Genomic DNA, 18,136 nt, shown 5'->3' on the forward strand with positions numbered 1-18,136 from the left:
CCACTAACAAAGGCTACTTTAAAAGAGGATACAGAGGCAATAATAACAAGGGAAGAGGTAGAGGTAATAACAACAACCGTTCCTCTTCTACTCCCAAACAGTGACTTCCCTCTGCTTCCCCTACAGCATTCCACTCCTGTGGGGGGCAGATTATCACAGTTCCTACCTGTCTGGAATTCCATCACAACAGACAGGTGGGTCACACAAATTATCCAACATGGCTACTGCCTAGAACTCACAGCAACCCCCCCAAACATACCACCCAGGCAGCGTCCAATGTCCACAGACCATATGACTCTGCTTCAACAGGAAGTTCTAGCACTTCTACAAAAGGATGCTATTCAAGTAGTTCCTCTAGAGGAACAGGGAACAGGAGTCTACTCCCTATACTTCCTAATTCCCAAGAAGGACGGGACACTACGACCGATTCTCGACCTCAGACCCCTAAACCATTACATACAATCAGATCATTTTCACATGATCACTCTGCAACAAGGTGATTTCCTTTCAACACTAGACCTAAAGGACGCCTACTTTCACATTCCTATACATTCTACTCACAGGAAGTATCTAAGGTTTGTCATACAAGGACAGCACTATCAATTCAAAGTCCTTCCATTTGGGGTCAAAACAGCACCACGAGTGTTCACAAAGTGCTTAGCAGTAGTAGCAGCACATCTCAGAAGACAACAGATACATGTCTTCCCTTACCTAGATGACTGGCTCATAAAAGCAAAATCGTTCAGCCAATGTGTACAACACACAAAGCAAACAATTCAGACATTGCACGACTTAGGGTTTACCATAAACTACACCAAGTCGCACCTAGAGCCTTCGCACGTTCATCAGTATCTAGGAGCTACCATAGACACATCTACAGCTCTAGCGTATCCCAGTCCAGCCAGGGTACAGAGCATTCAGACCTTAGTCTCCATTTTTCAACACCAGCAATCTCTCCAAGCCAGAATGTTCATGAGACTAATAGGCATGATGGCATCTTGCATCTTCATAGTTCCACATGCAAGACTGCAAATGCGCCCATTACAAGAATGTGGAATCAGACTCAAGGTCAGCTCACAGACCTGATGTTGGTAGACAGCCGTACATATCGCTCTCTGCAATGGTGGAACACCAAAAACTTGACAAAGGGACGGCCGTTACTAGAACCTGTTCCACAGATAGTGCTCACGACAGACGCATCCCTCACAGGATGGGGAACCCATCTCTTACACTATACCACACAAAGCCAATGGAACAACCAACAAAAACTGTTCCATATCAACCATCTAGAACTGCTAGCAATTTTCCTAGCACTCAAAACTTTTCAACTGCAAATACAAAACAAAGCTGTCTTAATCCGGACGGACAATAGGACAGCCATGTATTATATATACAAAAACAGGGGGGGACACAATCTCTGCAACTGTCCCAGCTCGCACAGAACATTTGGAAATGGGCCATTCCTCAAAACATACACATGACGGTAGAACACCTATCAGGAATTCACAATCAGATAGCAGATCTGTTGAGTCGACAGTCACAACAGATTCACGAATGGGAGATACATCCACAAGTTCTTCAGCCATTCTTCCAAAGCTGGGTGCATCGACAGATAGATCTGTTTGCCACCCACGAGAATACAAAATGCCCAACCTTTGCCGCCAGGTTTCCACATCCACGGTCGGAGGGGAATGCAATATGGATGAACTGGTCAGGCAGATTTGCGTAAGCTTTTCCGCCTCTCCCACTCATTCCACTAGTAGTGCGCAAACTCAGACAACAGTCTCTCAAACTAATACTAATAGCTCCCACATGGGCACGCCAGCCGTGGTTCACCACACTGCTAGATCTCTCACTAGTTCCACATCAAACATTACGGCTCACGCCCTCACTGTTAACACAGAACCATGGAGAAATAAGACACCCAGAACCAAGCCAACTGAATTTGGCGATCTGGCTCCTGAAGTCTTAGAATTTGGTTACTTAAACCTGCCACCAGACTGTATGAACATAATTAAAGAAGCTAGAAAACCCACTACCAGAGCGTGTTATGCCGCTAAGTGGAAAAGTTTTGCAATATATTGCAACCACAATCACTTTGACCCACTGGATGCTGCCATCCAAAATATCATTTGCAACCTTCTACACCTACAAAGGTTCAATTTAGCTTACTCTTCCATACGCCTGCATCTGGCAGCAATTGCAGCCTATTTACAGAATAGGCAACATCTATCTATCTTCAGAGTACCTGCAATAAAAGCATTTATGGAAGGATTAAAACGAATAATCCCACCTAGGTTACCACCTGCTCCAGTGTGGAACCTAAACGTGGTCCTTACAAGACTTATGGGACCCCCTTTCGAACCTTTACACAAGTGTGAATTGCAATTCCTAACATGGAAGACTGCTTTCCTTGTTCCCATCACCTCTCTCAGAAGAGTTAGTGAAATACAAGCATTCACAATACAAGAACCATTTTTTCAAATACATCCTAACAAAGTGGCTCTCAGGCCTAATCCAAAATTCCTGCCAAAGGTTATCACTCCTTTTCACCGTAACCAATCAGTAGAGCTACCTGTGGTTTTCCAAAACCCAGACTCTGTTGCAGAAAGGGCTTTACACACCTTAGATGTTAGAAGAGCCCTGTTATACTACACAGACAGGACTAAGTCATTCAGAAAGACAAAACAATTATTTGTATCTTTCTCTCCCCCACACAAAGGCAACCCCATCTCTAAGGGGGGAATTGCCAGGTGGATTGTAAAGTGTATACAAATATGCTATCAAAAAGCTAAACGTACACTAACAGTTCCTCCTAGAGCACACTCCACTCGCAAACTAGGAGCCTCTATGGCTTTCTTAGGAAATATACCACTAGAGGACATATGCAAGGCAGCAACATGGTCTACAATACACACCTTCACTAAACACTATTGTGTTGATATGTAGGCCAAGCAGCAAGCTGCAGTAGGCCAAGCTGTCCTTAGAACACTATTTCAGAATACTCTAACGGATACAAGCGACCACCGCCAGAGGAGACACTGCTTCACAATAGTTGCAAAAGTGTACGATCTGCAGCTCATATGCCTCGAACGGAAAACGCTACTTACCAGTATGCATCTGTTCTTGGCATGTAGATCTGCAGAATCGTACACGCCCTCCCACCTCCCCGGGACTTGTATCCGTTCCAGTACTCATCTTACTTAGATGCACACGCATGGACACCTTTTTTTTCTATTTACTTCTACTAACTCCATCATTTCCCATCATGGCGAAAAACAATCTGAGGATGGAGTCGATGACCATGCGCAATATTGTCCAAGGGAGGAGTCACCTATCTCGTGACTACAAAGACTTCTTCCAAGAAGACAACAACCTGAAATCATCCGAGCCCAACACCAGGTGGCGATCTATTGCAAAAGTGTACGATTCTGCAGCTCTACATGCCAAGAACAGATGCATACTGGTAAGTAGCATTTTCCTTTTATGTTTGATAACAAATGGTATAAACAACGTCTTGGTACAGTGATGGGTTCCAGATTCGCTCCGTCTTTTGCTAATCTCTTTATGGGATGGTTTGAGGCGGAGTGGATCTGCGGCCATAGGGGTGCAAATGGATCGAGTACATACATTACTGGGGTCGTTTTATAGATGACTGTCTTTTGATCTGGACCGGGTCTGTTGATGAACTGAAGAACTTCTTCAAGTATTTGAATACTAATCATTTGAATTTACGTTTCACTACACACTATGATTATGAACATATAACTTTTCTGGATGTAGAGCTTTTTGTGGAAAATCAGAGATTGTGTAGTAGGATGTATAGGAAGGCTACTAGCTGTAATGCTCTCCTGCATGTCAGAAGTTGTCATCCCAAGAGTCAGATAAATGCAATACCATACGAAGAGATGATTCATGCCAGAAATTGTACGAATGAAGGTGAATTTAAGATGAACTTGGAAGATATCTCACGGAGATTTAAGGCCAGGGGCTATGAACGGAAGGTTATTGACAAGGCAAAAAAAGAGAGCTCAAGATCTTACACGGACATTAGAGACCAAAAAGATTTGTACTGAGATGAAGGAGTGAGACCAAGTACGACTGATCACTCACTACAGTACAGAAAGTCATAAACTTTTTTCGATTTTAAACAAACATTGGCACTTATTGAGAGCTGATAAAGACTTACTGCCCTTCGTGAGTAAGAAACCCAGTTTGACGTTTAGGAGAGGATGGACACTTGCTAATGCTGTGAGACCAAGTTATCCGGGCAGATTAGAGCATATGACCTGGTTGGAGAATAGGCTTAAAGGATTTTGTAAATGTGGACGATGTAGCTCCTGCAGATGGGCCAAGAATAAAGTGACAACCTTTTAAAACAATGATACAGGGACACATACAATTGATATGTTTATTAATTGTGACACTACTTATGTGATTTATGTAATAGTGAGTTCATGTAAAATAATATATGTGGGGAGCATAACCAGAAGATTACATGATACGATGATAGAACATTTTAAGGCATGGAAGAATGGTGATATACGATATCCTATTGCTGCTCATTCAGTCCAGAACTTTGAAAGTCCAGAGGAACATAAGTTTAGTTTCCATGGAATAGATCATGTTAAACATGATGTAAGAGGAGGTAACAGACAATTAAAATTGAGACGTAGGGAAGTGATCTGGTTGATGAAACTCAGAGCAGTTGAAAAAGGTATGAATATAGATAATGAGTTTCAGTACTTCTTAGGGCAGGAATGATTGATAGTTGGTTAGACATCTAAATATCAATTGTTATATTATCTGATTTCCCTCCAATGTTCTAGGAACATTTTATCACTAGCTTGAACTCTTGGGATTGCCTGTTTGATGTAAATATGTGACAGGATATTTTGAAGTGCAATTTTATTTTTAACTTTAATTTTGTCAATAGTTCAAATATGTGGCTTTGTTTATATGATTATATGTGCTGCATTGCATGTTGATTTATCTGCTCTATGGATGTAAGAATATGCACTTATATCTATTGAGTGACGTATATCTGCACAGATGAGACTATGTTACAGATTAGACCTTTATCTCTCTCCTCTCACCTTCCCTCTACATGTATTGATTCATATAGTACATTTGATCAGGACTATAGGTATCTCTGGTATACAGAACGGGGTAAACATTGGATCATAAGTGTACTAGTAAACACGTACAGATAGAATTGAGTATCTAGATACCCTCAATATTAATATGTATTGCATGGCTTTTATTGAGCTGACGAGAGAACTAGAAACAAAGTCATATCTGAGTTAAGTTATGATGGAGACACTTTTTAAATTGCTCAGCTTTATTTACGATTTATAGCGCGATTCGGTAGTGGCTTGATAGAATTTTAAACAACAATATATACCCTATGGAGTGGCTTTATAAATACGATGTGTGATAGTTACTTGACGTGGATCGAAAAGAATGTATACGTCTGCCCTTTTAAATGAGAACATGTCTATTTTATGCATAAGGATAAGTGAGATGCTCCGTGATTAGTGGGGTGAGCCATACATATTAAGATGGCACACGCAGTATTTTCTTTTTTGTAACTTACTTTGGTACTCGGTGGCTGGGTGCCGTGATTGATGTATACTACGAGAAAAGACGTACACTATCTCCCCGTTAAGGGGGCAACTTTATAATGTATAAATATTGAGGGAATATAATGATTGCGGTAATATTTGAGTAAGATTATACGGGATTACTTATATACAGGTTGTACTAAATTCTACTTTGTAACACTGAATTACTACTTCAAGATGGCGACCACATACAAATTACTTAAATAGGAATAACAAGATGCCGCACGGGTGGGACGCCGGTTGTTGTACTCGTAACAGGACGCTGTTCTCAAGACTTATGGTGAGTGTGTTGGACTGGGCTTGGAGTGCCTATATTGTCATATAATCCTATTACTTAATGAGCGGAGCTAGAACTGTATTGTGACGTCTCTCTTATACTATTACTTTTAGATCACGCACTCGTGACTACCTCGTCTACGTTTTATTTTGGAAGCAAGATTTTAGTTTGATGCATTGGATACTATAGGGGAGGGTGAGTCCATCGATAGGGGCATTATTTGGGATCATACTTATGACGATTGTTTAAGTAGGATCTGTGTGAGAATGAGCATTAGAATGGTTTGTTTAACTTTCATTTTAGGAGATGATGACGCGCATCAAGGATTAGAGTGTTCTAGAACTTATTGGCTACTCGGGGTACATCCCTAGGATTTTGAATATAGCAATAGAATTTGCTTAGGGACTAGCTACTTTTGAGTGTCCACGTGACATGTTTAATATTGTGAGCATGAGATATGGTGATTTGATTCCTGATGTTTTACTAAGACTCTAGTGACGGCTTATTGCTGGCTGTTTGATTAATTGATGTTGGGGCACCAGGATGAGATTTGAGATTTATTTACATACACATCTCTTTCAGGGATGATTACTATGTTTGGACAATTTATTGATTGATTGTTGGTTGGACTCTAGACGTGCAAGACTTCGACACAGTATATGAGGTTTGTTTTATGGTTGGCTGTCATTTGTTGACTTATAGTCATTATGAACCTAAAATTCACTTTATAGTGGACTTTTAATGGGCTTTTTGGTTCCATTCTTTTTCGAGAGCACAGGGTGTTGGTTGCATTTGTACCTTCCCTCTGATCCTTCTTATATTTAAACTGACAATAATAGATGGTGTACAATGATGTATTAGTAATGTATTTTTATATTATTATTTGGGTTGTAGCCCTGAAGAAGTCAAATGTGCAAAGATTTAAGCACGACGAAACATGTGTTGGCTGCTTTCTTTGGATCAAGTTTTCAATCAATAAAGCATTATTTTGGAAGACCTTATGAACTGGCGTTTGTATGGAAATAATACAGAAACTTGGATTATCTGTGCCAACTGAGAAATATTCGCTTGAAGAGAGACTATATATGGACAGTATTGATGTATTGTATATTGAGTGCTCGGAGAAGACTTTTGTGTGATATTATCATCTGCATCTGTGGATAGGTTATCTGCATCTGTGGGGTGGGGTTGTATGGTAACCCCATTGGAGACGAAGTATATTTTACACTCCCTGACTTGCTGAGCACCCTCTTATATTTCTGGTTACCATTGAATTTATAAAGGTAAGACATTTATAGTGCAAACAGACGCTTTAGATCATAGCATGGCAGTAGTGACTGATTAATGAGGATGATCAACATGAAACCATTACATCATTTGTAGACATTTGCAAACCAGGGACCAGGTTTTAGCCACTGTAGAACAACCAGCCTTTGAGTTTTGAATGGTCAATGAAAAACTGAAACCCTTGCTCTTTAGGACTTTCATTGCTCAGAATAATCACAAAACGTTGAGGTGGATGTAGCAGGTGAGACAGGAGAATCCCAAACTCTTGATGCATTAATTTTCCTCTAAGGTATGGACCTTTTTCCTTTCGTGAGACTATGGAGATTGAGCGTCACTTCTAGGCACAGCATCCTCTGTGAGTGTCAGGTCTGGCTGGTCATTGTAATGACTGGTATTCAGAATCAGTCTATAGTCAACCCATCCCTATAACTACAGAAGATTTAGCAATTCTCTCTGAGCGACCTTCCTTGATCCATCACTGGTGTCCTACTAACCTATAGAACTAGCAGCTATGTAGTACAGTTGCCTGCAAGACTCTTTTCATACGTCATGTATGTCAATGAAGTCATAATTAAACCTACTTAAGACCCACAGTGAACAAATTAGGGTTACCTTCAAAACCATCACAGAGGACAGCCAACAGCTCAAAAATCTGGAAAGAGCATTATGGTCAGTGTAATTCAAATGCTCTAGGAATGTTTGGCCAGCCTGGTTAAGACAGAGGAGATAAAAACTAGATAAGGCAATGGTCTTGTTCAGGTCGAGAGTCAATAAGATCATGTAACAACATGCTATATGATATACCCAACCTCTGAAATATGGGTATTAGGAGAAGTGCTATTGGGGCACGTTGAGAGATTTGTAATTCAACTGCTCAGCCAGTAATTTTTTTAAGTGGAAGGACTAGGACTTTGAATGGGAAATTCAGCGCACATCATTTCCTCTTCAAGATCAAGTTCTAGGTTGCATGTTTGTGAACCTTCTTGATAAACATGCCCAGTTTGATACTTTTTGTCCAACTTTACGCTACTGTTCACCCAAACCAACAAGTGCCAATATGTATCTATCTTTTTTTTGTGACTTCACCAACCTGGCTATTAAGAAGCACTGCTGCGTACTCCAGTTTTTCGCCAGCTACAGTGTACTTGCAAGAATCTCCTCGCTTGAACATCTTCCTGAAAGACAAAACACAATGTTTGGAAATTCAGGTTTTTACAATCTAGGATCAACAATTTGCAAGGAAAAGATAAATCAGTGGACAAATGAAGCATGTTCTTCCTGAAGTGATTAGAAATGGATAGTACCTTCTGAAACTGGAGGTGTCCTTCCAGCTGTGATTAATAAAGGATGCCATGTTGGGGTTCAGCCATCTATTTTCTTATAGTGTGCCACTCATTAAAAATGCAATTGGATTTTTACATGTTTTCCAGCATATGGCTCTGCACAAAGCACTTCTACTGTTGTTGGTTTGATGCATGAGGGTCCCCTGTATGATCACGCACTCTCCCTCCACCCCCACGCTCTGGCCCCCATTCTTTGCTCTGCTGTCCCGCTTTCCAGTCTCTGTTTTTTAGGTCTCGGCCTGGCGAAAGCAGCGCATGCGCTGCCCTCGCCATGCTGAGGGCCTTTTGGAATAAATACGATTACAATGTGCATGCGGTGGGACAGAAGATGTGCATGCCAGACTGGAGGCTTCACTGGTGACGTGACACTAGGCAGTTTTTTGGGGGATTTTAGGGGGGGGGGAGAAAGCACAGAGTTTCTTGTTTTCAATGCGTCGAACATTTAGAATTGTCGTCAAGCAGTCATTCTGGCTTTTGGCCTCTGGGTGGTGCCAAAACATTCTTTGCAGACATTCACATGCCGTAAGTAACTAGTAAATTTTATTTTGTTGTGTCACTTTACCGGAAACTACCCCCTGAGCACCCCCTACTTCCGGTTCAGACCTGCACTTTGCAGCGGGGGTCACAGCAGCCGATTCGACGCTGCTCAGAGTAACATCGCCGCCATCTTGGGTGAGTGAGAGGGCGAGCAGATAACTTGCTCGGCCCTCCCACCCTGTTTACTATAAAAGTATACTCAGTCGCCACTTCCCTCATTGATAGTTCGACTGTATGGTTCCTGAGGCGTGAGCCGGGAACAGTGGTTATTTTTAAAACGGAAAAGGAAACTTATTAAAAATTTGTAAAAATTGTATTTTGTTGTGTCACTTTACCGGAAACTACCCCCTGAGCACCCCCTACCTCCGGTTCAGACCTGCGCTCTGCAGCGGGGGCCACTTGGCCCTCCCACCCTGCTTACTATAAAATGGCACCTCCTCCCCGGAAGCGCAGCGGGCGCGCCGGTGGCGCGCCGAAGGCGAGCCCGTCTGCACCCGTCCGCGACTGACCGGGACCAGGGGCCACCAACCCTGCGCCTTTTTTTATGTACACTTCTGCGCAGCTTCTTGCCCATCAGGGCAATTGTTCCATTAGCCCTTCTACTCTGGAATGTATAGCAGCACTTGGAATTCTTATCCTTGCCCACGCTCCTACCACTGTCTTACCACTTAAGCCCAAGTCTGTTCCTCACCTGGTATGTTCTTCTATTCGCCCCTCCCCCTTACCTTCTTCGGCTTCTGCCTACCTTCTTAACACTCGCTCAGCTGGCAAACACCAATTGGAACTGTTTAATCTCCTTGATACTGAGTCCCCCGATTTTCTCTTCCTGATGGAGACGTGGTTCTCTACTGCTTCCGCGCCAGACGTTCTATCTGCACTACCTGCCTCCTACTATGCCCTTCGGGCAGATCGCTCGGATGGGAAAACTGGTGGGACGTGTGGCCATGATTATCCGGTCTCACCTCCAATTCCAACCCTTGGCTCACCCTCCTATACCCAAAGTGGACCTCTTAGTTGCCCGCTTAACGAACCTTCTAGCTTCCCTTACTATTGTCCTTTTATACCGACCCCCCCAAACCATGCCTCACTTCGTGCCCGCTCTACAAGATTTGCTGGCCACTCTTGCTATCAACCATTCGTCTGTTCTCCTACTGGGTGACTTCAACTATTGGCCTGGTGACCCCAGGGAAGATCAGACCTCTAAAGATTTCTGACACTCTCCGATGCTTTAATTTCACCCCCCACATTCATGCCCCGACTCACGTCCATGGCCATACTCTCCATCACATATGGTCGGCTGGCCGAACCAAATCTCCCACTCTCATTCTCCCCTGTACCTGGTCGGATCATTCGATCATCTCTTTCTCCATTGACCTTTCAGTCACTGACAGGCCCCCCCTGCCCAAGAACATCTTAGCACGGAATTGGAACGGAGTGGATTTTAACACCCTCCACTCCTCCCTGGCAACCTCTCTTCCCGAGCTATCGGACCTTCCTCTCGACTCTCAAGTCGATGCTCTTAATTCCTGGCTGTCCTCTGCTTTCGACCTGGTCGCCCCCCTCAGAAGGGTCAAGGCTTGCCGCCTCCACGAAGCCAACAAATGGTTTTCCAGTGACCTTAAAGTACTCAAACTGGCCCTCCGCCAGTCAGAGCGTCAGTTGAGGCGCAACTACTGCCCCCTCCTGAGGGACCGCTACAGATCTCTTCTCAAAAACTACAAGAGAGCTATTCTCTCAACCAAACTGGAATATTTCACGGGTAAAATTCTGTCAGCAGCCAACAAATCTAAGGAGATCTTCTCCATTGTCTGCAACCTGACCGCATCCGACAGAGTTAACCCCAATCCCATCCCCTCTCAATCTCTTTGCCTTTCCCTGAACGACTTCTTTCTCGAGAAGATTACTAATATTAAACAGAATATCCCCCCCTCTTCTTCTCTTCTTCCTGCTGCCCCCCTTCCCCCTTTGCTTTCCTCCTTCGATCATTTTCCTCTCATCTCGCAGGAATCTTTCGTCGCCCTTCTCGGGAAGGTCAAGTCAGCCTCCCCGGCTGACTGTGGTCCAGCTCGTATTCTAAGGGAGCTGTTCTCTACCTGCCCTGACCCCCCTCTATCCCTCCTTAACTCATCTATTTCCCAAGGTATAGTTCCCTCACTGTTTAAATCAGCCGCAGTCATCCCCATTCTAAAAAAAACAGGTTATGACCCCACCCTTCCGGCTAATTTCAGACCCATTTCCTTGCTCCCTTACCTAAGTAAGATCCTGGAGAGCCACATCACTTCGTGCTTGTCGACCTATATAGAGGAAAATCATCTTTTATCCTCCCATCAAGCTGGCTTTCGCCCAGTCCATTCGACCGAATCTGTGGTCATTTCCGTTCTTGGCGAGCTGAAGAGCAAGGCGGACTCTAACTCTCCCCAGGGGCTGGTGCTACTTGATCTATCTGCTGCCTTTGACACGGTCACCACTCCATCCTTCTCGGCCGTGTCAGGGCAGCGAGTATCCAGGGCACCGCCCTTTCCTGGCTCTCCTCGTTTCTCCAGGGCAGAACGCAGGCCGTCCGTCTTTCCGGTTTCTCTGCTCCCCCTCGGCCTGTGCCTTGTGGGGTCCCCCAAGGATCTTCCCTCTCCCCTCTTCTTTTCAATCTTTATATCAATCCTCTTATTATTTCTTTGCTCAACATGGAGGTCTCTGTGTATAACTACGCAGGCGACCTTCAGCTTGTTTTTGACCTCTCCCCTGCCCCTGATTCTCTTCTTAAATTCCAATCTGTCCTTATTTTTATTTCGGACTGGATGAATCAAAATTCCCTTAAGCTTAACCCGGACAAAACGGAGTTGGTCCTGACTGGTAGTGCCATCAGTCCCTGGATGCCTGCCTTTTGGCCTTCCATCTTCGGCCCCCACCCAGTTCCTTCAGAGACAGTTAAAACCCTGGGTATAAAAATCAGTCGGGACCTCTCCATGCGTCCCCAGGTTAGCTCTGTTGTTTCATCCTGCTTTCTTTCCCTCAGAATCATTCGCAAGATTTCCCATTTCTTTTCTACTGAGGCCCTTAAAATAATCGTCTTGGCCATGATTCTCACACGGCTGGACTACGGGAATTGCCTCTACGTGGACATCCCTGCCTACGAGCTCCGGCGCCTTCAGACCATCCAGAGCCAGGCCGCCCGCCTTATCCATCGGCTTCCCAAGTCCCACCATACCACCCCTCTCCTTAAATCCCTCCACTGGCTTCCCATCCTGCAGAGATCTCTCTTCAAGCTGGGATGCTTAGTCTTCATGGCTTGCGACCGCACTGCCCCTGCCTTCATTAATTCCATGATCACCCACTATCACCCTTGCCGCAATCTTCGCTCCTCCAGCCAGGCCCTCCTCTGCGTTCCTCGCTTCCGCAAATCTAGAACCGGCGGCACCAGATTTTCCATTCTCGCCCCCCGCTTCTGGAATAGTCTTCCCCCGCCATCAGGTCCATCACTGTCTACTTGCAATTTCGTAAGTCGCTCAAAACCCATCTGTATGCCCAAGCCTTCACAAACCTGTAATTCCCTGTCCGCCTCTTCCATCTCACACTATCATTCTCTAGCGCCAGGAAACCGCTTGGTCACAGAGCGCTCTACACATATTTTCAACTTCAACTTCTACCTTTCAACCATAGTGGAGGTATGTAAGATAGTCTCAGCAACTCCTGGCTAATGATAATGCAGCATACATACGATGTGAAACACAAAGCTTGCACAACTCAAAGTTCTCCCATACAATATAGTGACAGGTCTCTGATTTCTTCACATCTCAAGCCAACACACCTTTCGTGCTGTGCGCATCAAGCCGCATGGATTTTAATTTGAGAAATAATTCAAGGCTTCCAGTTTCACCGCATGCGAGCTGCGGCGATTTTCGCGCTACGCGGCTTTTTTCAAAAAGCCGCGTTAGATGACGAGCTCAGCTCGTCATCAGCGTGCGAGCGGCGCAACTGATGACGAGCTCAGCTCGTCATCAGCGCAGAAGGGGCTAAGAACCAGACATTTCCCACAATGCATCATATGTCAGAAAACTATGAATAAAGATTAATTGGATCTATTTTATGTAATGTTTTATAAAACAGTGAATACCAACGAGGTAGCCTCGGACCCCTTTCTGTTGGCACACAGAAAGGAAGAATGAATGAGTACGCTTGAAGTTAATTTGTTGAGGGTTGGTCTGTTCATTAAAGAAACTCTTTTTGTACAAGTTGTATTAGATAAATGGATATTGATACAAAAGTTACATCTAATGAAAAATATCAGGCAAACTAGCCGTCGGATAGCAGCTTATCTACTTGTCTAACCCCCCAGACAAACCCAGTGCCTCAGTGTTCTTTAACCCTGTGGTGCAGCGAGAAAGCCATGGACCACCGTGCTGGTGAGCACGGTGGCGCTGTCTGTTCACTGGGTAGTAAAATACAGTCATGACAGGAGTTCAGTGGCCCCCTGACTCTAGTGGGCCCCAGAGCTGCTTCGCTATTGATGACTACACCCCTGCTGTGGCAATGCTACATATATTACCACATTTTAAGCACCCCTCGTTCCCTATTGTTTACATGGAGATATATTACAGAGGACCTACATAATTTAAGAATATTTTTCATGGGTTTAGCACAAACTGTGAATGAGAGTGCTAATCTGTTACTTTAGTGCGATCGATTCGAGCAACCGGAAGTGTCGCGAAAGTCTGAATGTTTGTGTTGCAGATTTTAGTGAGCCAAGTCTTTGATGTTTAGTAACCGACTTCGAGGTATTTAGAAACAAGCATTAAAATGCAATAGGTCTCGCTTTTTATTAAGTTAAAGCCACTTGCTTAGCTATACAATACCATTAGCAAAGCAAATGGCTTTAACTTAATCAAAGGCGAGACCTATTGCATTTTCAATGCTTGTTCTGTCTTCAGTTCTGCACTCTGTCTCTCCTCCCCCTCTCCACCCACCCATGTGATCATGAGTGTTTTGATTTTCCCTTGCTCTCTCTGCCCCCTTATCTCTCCCACCTTGCTGACTACATGAATCTGCTTATCAGCCCAGTAGCTGTGTACTCCTTTGACTACAATCCAATACAATCCTATCCTAGATCAGCTTTTTGTGACACATTTTGCTACTGTTAACGTGAAACGTTTGTGAACTGTGTACATATCTGCCTGCGATTTACTACTACTATTCCCTGCTGCAAGACCAAGTCTTTGCTACTCTCCTCTCTCCCCTCCACTCCCCTATTCCTCCATTTCCCCTTTCCAATCTGCTCTCTCAGACACACGTTGTGGATTAGAAAACTGAAAATAACCCTCCTCCAGGTGCACTCACTTGAGTGTTGCTGGACAGCCACTAGCCGTCGGCCTACAGGTGAGCCTAAGAGCCTGAGAGAGGTCACATGACCTCACCACTAGCCTGTCCTAGCTCTCCCACCTCAGGCGTCTCAGCCTGGCGTCGCAGGAAGGGGTGGAGAGAATGGTGAATTCCCTGTTTGGGCCTGCAAGGCCTATGGCCAGAAATGCCGTCCATTTCTCTACTGATACAAATGTTCCAGAATCATCCACAACAACTAACATGCACACAATTTCTGAGCAAACACACACCTATAACTCTCAGTAACCCAGGAAACTCAAAAACACCCCCCACCTACCAAACAATAACCACCTCTACAAAACACACTTACATACCCATGTACCTCTACTTCCACACAAGGGTCCCTTCACTTCTACTCTCCTTTAACCCCCAAGGTCATCCCCTCTCCTTAAACCTACACATTAACTCCTCACATTCAAACCCTACATCTCAAGTCAATATCACACAATATTAACCAACCAAAACAAATCCAAACACCCACATAACCATCTCAGACTTTCTCAAACTCCTATCCATCCCAAAATACCAAAACACATCCTCTAGGACCCTATTGCCAACACCAATAACACATTTTTAACCCTTCTTTACCTCAGTTTCCATTCCAAAAAGATAACAAAGACTAAAAATGCAAAATATGACTCCGTAACATCCATTGCATAAAACCATATTCTCATGCTAAACACCCCCTCTCACCTATACCTCTTCCACCTCCAACACAAGCAAAAAAAAGCCACTCCAAACCAGTCTTCATAATTTCAATTTCCCCTGTCTATTGCAAAGCAACGCTATTATTCAAATACAACTCCGCTGTACATTCCCTTAATTTCGACCATTCTCAACCCTGCCCACACACACACACACACACACAGCCTACTAAATGCCTTCTAAGGCTGCTGGATGAGGATAACAACACCTAAAAACGATTCAATTTCTGTCTTGCTACAGCAAACACAATCAGCAATAGCACACCACCTAAAACCGCAAAGGACAATACTCACTTTCCCGCAGCAAAAAATCACACCACCTCCAAAATGGGAAACAGCATTAACATTGCTGTTGTGGTAAATTACATTTACTTATTACCTCATTTCTGAATTTCTATGCTTAATAAATCATAATTTCTTGTCAATGCAAAGCGAGGAGTCCGTGGTGCTCAAATGAAGGAGGAGAAGACCAATAACTCGATTTAAGGGGAGCGCTTCCAGCACCAAGCGGGCACAGGAGCAATCTCTCAAGTCCCTCTCTTGAAGTGGTGGTGTCTTTATTTTCAACAGCAGAATATTTATACAGTCTTGGTCACGAGGCAAAATAGAGGAACAAACAGGTCGTGGCAGATAGAGGAACAAAGATCAGCAAGAGGAGCAGAGTGTGAAGAAATGGGGGCGTGTCTTAGGCTTCGTGAGGGGACTTGCGATGTGAAATAGTCTGACAGTTGGAAGGGGGAGGCTTCCTCATTTGGGGTTTGTGCTCGTGCTTCATGTCAGAAACATGAACCATCTCTGCGGGGGGGGGGGGGACAGGAACTCATGTACTGGTTTCCCGGACTTGGCAGAAACCACAGAGACAGATGGTGAAAATGAGGAAGGCCAGGTGCAGGGGTGTCGTGCTCGGGGTCTTGGGACACCAAAGGGTGAATTAAAAACAAAATGGTGCCGGCTTTTAATGTGGGCAATTATTAATCGCGCAAAGGGGATCGCGCAAAGGGGCATAATTAGATCGCGCAGAGGGCAGCGAAGGGGCATAATTATAGATTTTATTTCTACATTCCCTCCTTGCCCCAGAGTGTACCTACATTGTATCTCAATTTGCATGAGATCATTTATACATTCTTGTAACATGATTCTTTCCCTTTCTCTCTGCTGTACAAGTGGTTTAGGAATGCATTTTGCAGCGCATAGACCGCACAGGGCAGGACCACATTGGATGCAAAGGCAGCATCCAGTTATTATCAGGAGTATTATACCTGCTGCTGACAGCAGTTGCCATCCCCAGGACGATATTATCTTCCAGAACCAGTCAGACCACGTCCAAGTGCCTGGTTCTTGATGTAAACTTACGGCTATCTTGTGTAATTTTGTTATGGCCGTGTATACAGATGGGGAATTATCAGGAATAAATATACAGCAGCTAGAGCCTATAATTTTATAGGCTCCGCCTCTGTCAGCCAAGATGATGTCAAGGACAAGGCGATTTTGGAGAGTAACCAATCGTATGGCAGACTGCTCCTGGGTTATGCTCCCCAGGGTAGACGCTGTCTGGTTTACAACAGCCTCTAAGGTCCTTGTCAACCTGCGTATAAGCTTGCTGTTCTGTACAGGGCCAACAAAGAAGAAGAACCCTTTGTTAAAATCTGTATATTGTTCCCATGAGGTTTCCGTTTGGTCAACCAAGGAGGTATCGATCGTTCTTTTATGTCTGACATGGGGCACTAGGAGGTCTCGGTGGTAAGTGGATGGGGCCACAAAGACAGGGGGTAACAGGAATGCTATATAGCAAGTTCCCCCCCCCAGTTCAAGGGCAGCTGCACATAGGCCGTTTGGCCACAGATGAAATAAGTATGGCGAGATGCTAGAAATGAGGACTTTCCTCTGTCTTCAAAACTTATAGTGGTATGACAGTCACTGTGTCCTAATGGAACAGAGCCATTTTTCTTGATGCACAGGTGTCCTTTTACTGGTGAGACCGAGATGGAAGGGGGACCAGCATTCTTTTTAGGTTTGGTATTTAACATCTTGTAGGACATGGTCATGTTCCCTTGCTTGTATTCTTCACTTTCTAGGACTGTACCGGTCGCCTGAGGATCTCCCTCCTTATTAGGGTAACAGGCAGTATTGAGTACCTTGTTTAAATCCCCCCAAGGCCACCCATTCTTGCATGAATTATTTCCGTCAGGGCAGGAGGTGGGGGTAGTATCGTCAGCTGTTATTAGGGCCTACCAGGCTTCACAAGTTCCATTATAAGAGAATGGGAAAGGAAAAAGAGGCATCCCTCCCTTTTTCTGATGAGGTGGGATGCGGCCACATATCCAACAATTGGTGCTATTACTGGCCTGCTGAGTGTGGTGTAGCATCTATATGAAGGTATTGTTTCGCAAGGCTAGTCTATGGGCTTGTTCATGAGGGGGTAGGTTGTGATAGGTGTGTTCCTGAGTGCTGTTGGGTGTATGAGAGGTGTGTTGTGTTGGAGGAAAAACAGTGTGGAGAATCCAACCAAGACACGTCATAACTGCCATGAGGAAAAATAATACTGTCAAACATATAATAGGACCATTATGTCTTTTTCTAGAGTTCATTTTTTCTTTCTCCCACATAGTCAAGGTGTTAAAATCCATTCCCATGCTCCAACGGCTTCACCACTGGACCGACGCCCAATGGACTTAATTAGCCAGAGTCCGAATGGCAGACCTTAACTTTGATTTGTAATCCTGTTGTGGGGCTAGTTCCAAAGGCAATAAAGACTGTTCAGTCACAATGTCAGTGGGATTGGCAGGGCCATCAGCAACAGTGTCTTTTTGTCCAAAATGTTTCCGGCAGTGGCTTGCGTGGAGCCAGCCCTTCCTGCCCTCGACCTTCACTGCTGTCCGTGTTGTTAGTAGTACGAGTCTTGGCTTCTTCCACCTGGGCTGGAGGGGACTGGTCCGGTCGAAGGTCCTCACGAGGACCCAGTCCCCGGGTTGGATGGCGTGTTCTTCCGGG

At 44.5% G+C, this 18,136-nt stretch overlaps 1 protein-coding gene across 2 annotated transcripts in view; it reads right to left on the reverse strand.

Annotated features, from left to right (window-relative positions):
* The window catches only part of MTMR6 (myotubularin related protein 6), a 544,203-nt gene that overhangs the window by 444,142 nt on the left and 81,925 nt on the right, over positions 1-18,136 (reverse strand). For both annotated transcript variants that reach the window (XM_078657106.1, XM_078657107.1), the window contains exon 2: positions 8,279-8,363. In XM_078657106.1, the coding sequence (XP_078513232.1) occupies positions 8,279-8,359 (81 nt within the window). In that variant the 5' untranslated portion in view covers positions 8,360-8,363. The remainder of the gene's footprint in view (positions 1-8,278; positions 8,364-18,136) is intronic.

This window comes from Lissotriton helveticus, chromosome 8, assembly GCF_964261635.1.
Source record: "Lissotriton helveticus chromosome 8, aLisHel1.1, whole genome shotgun sequence".
In the NCBI taxonomy this organism is placed as follows: Eukaryota; Metazoa; Chordata; class Amphibia; order Caudata; family Salamandridae; genus Lissotriton; species Lissotriton helveticus.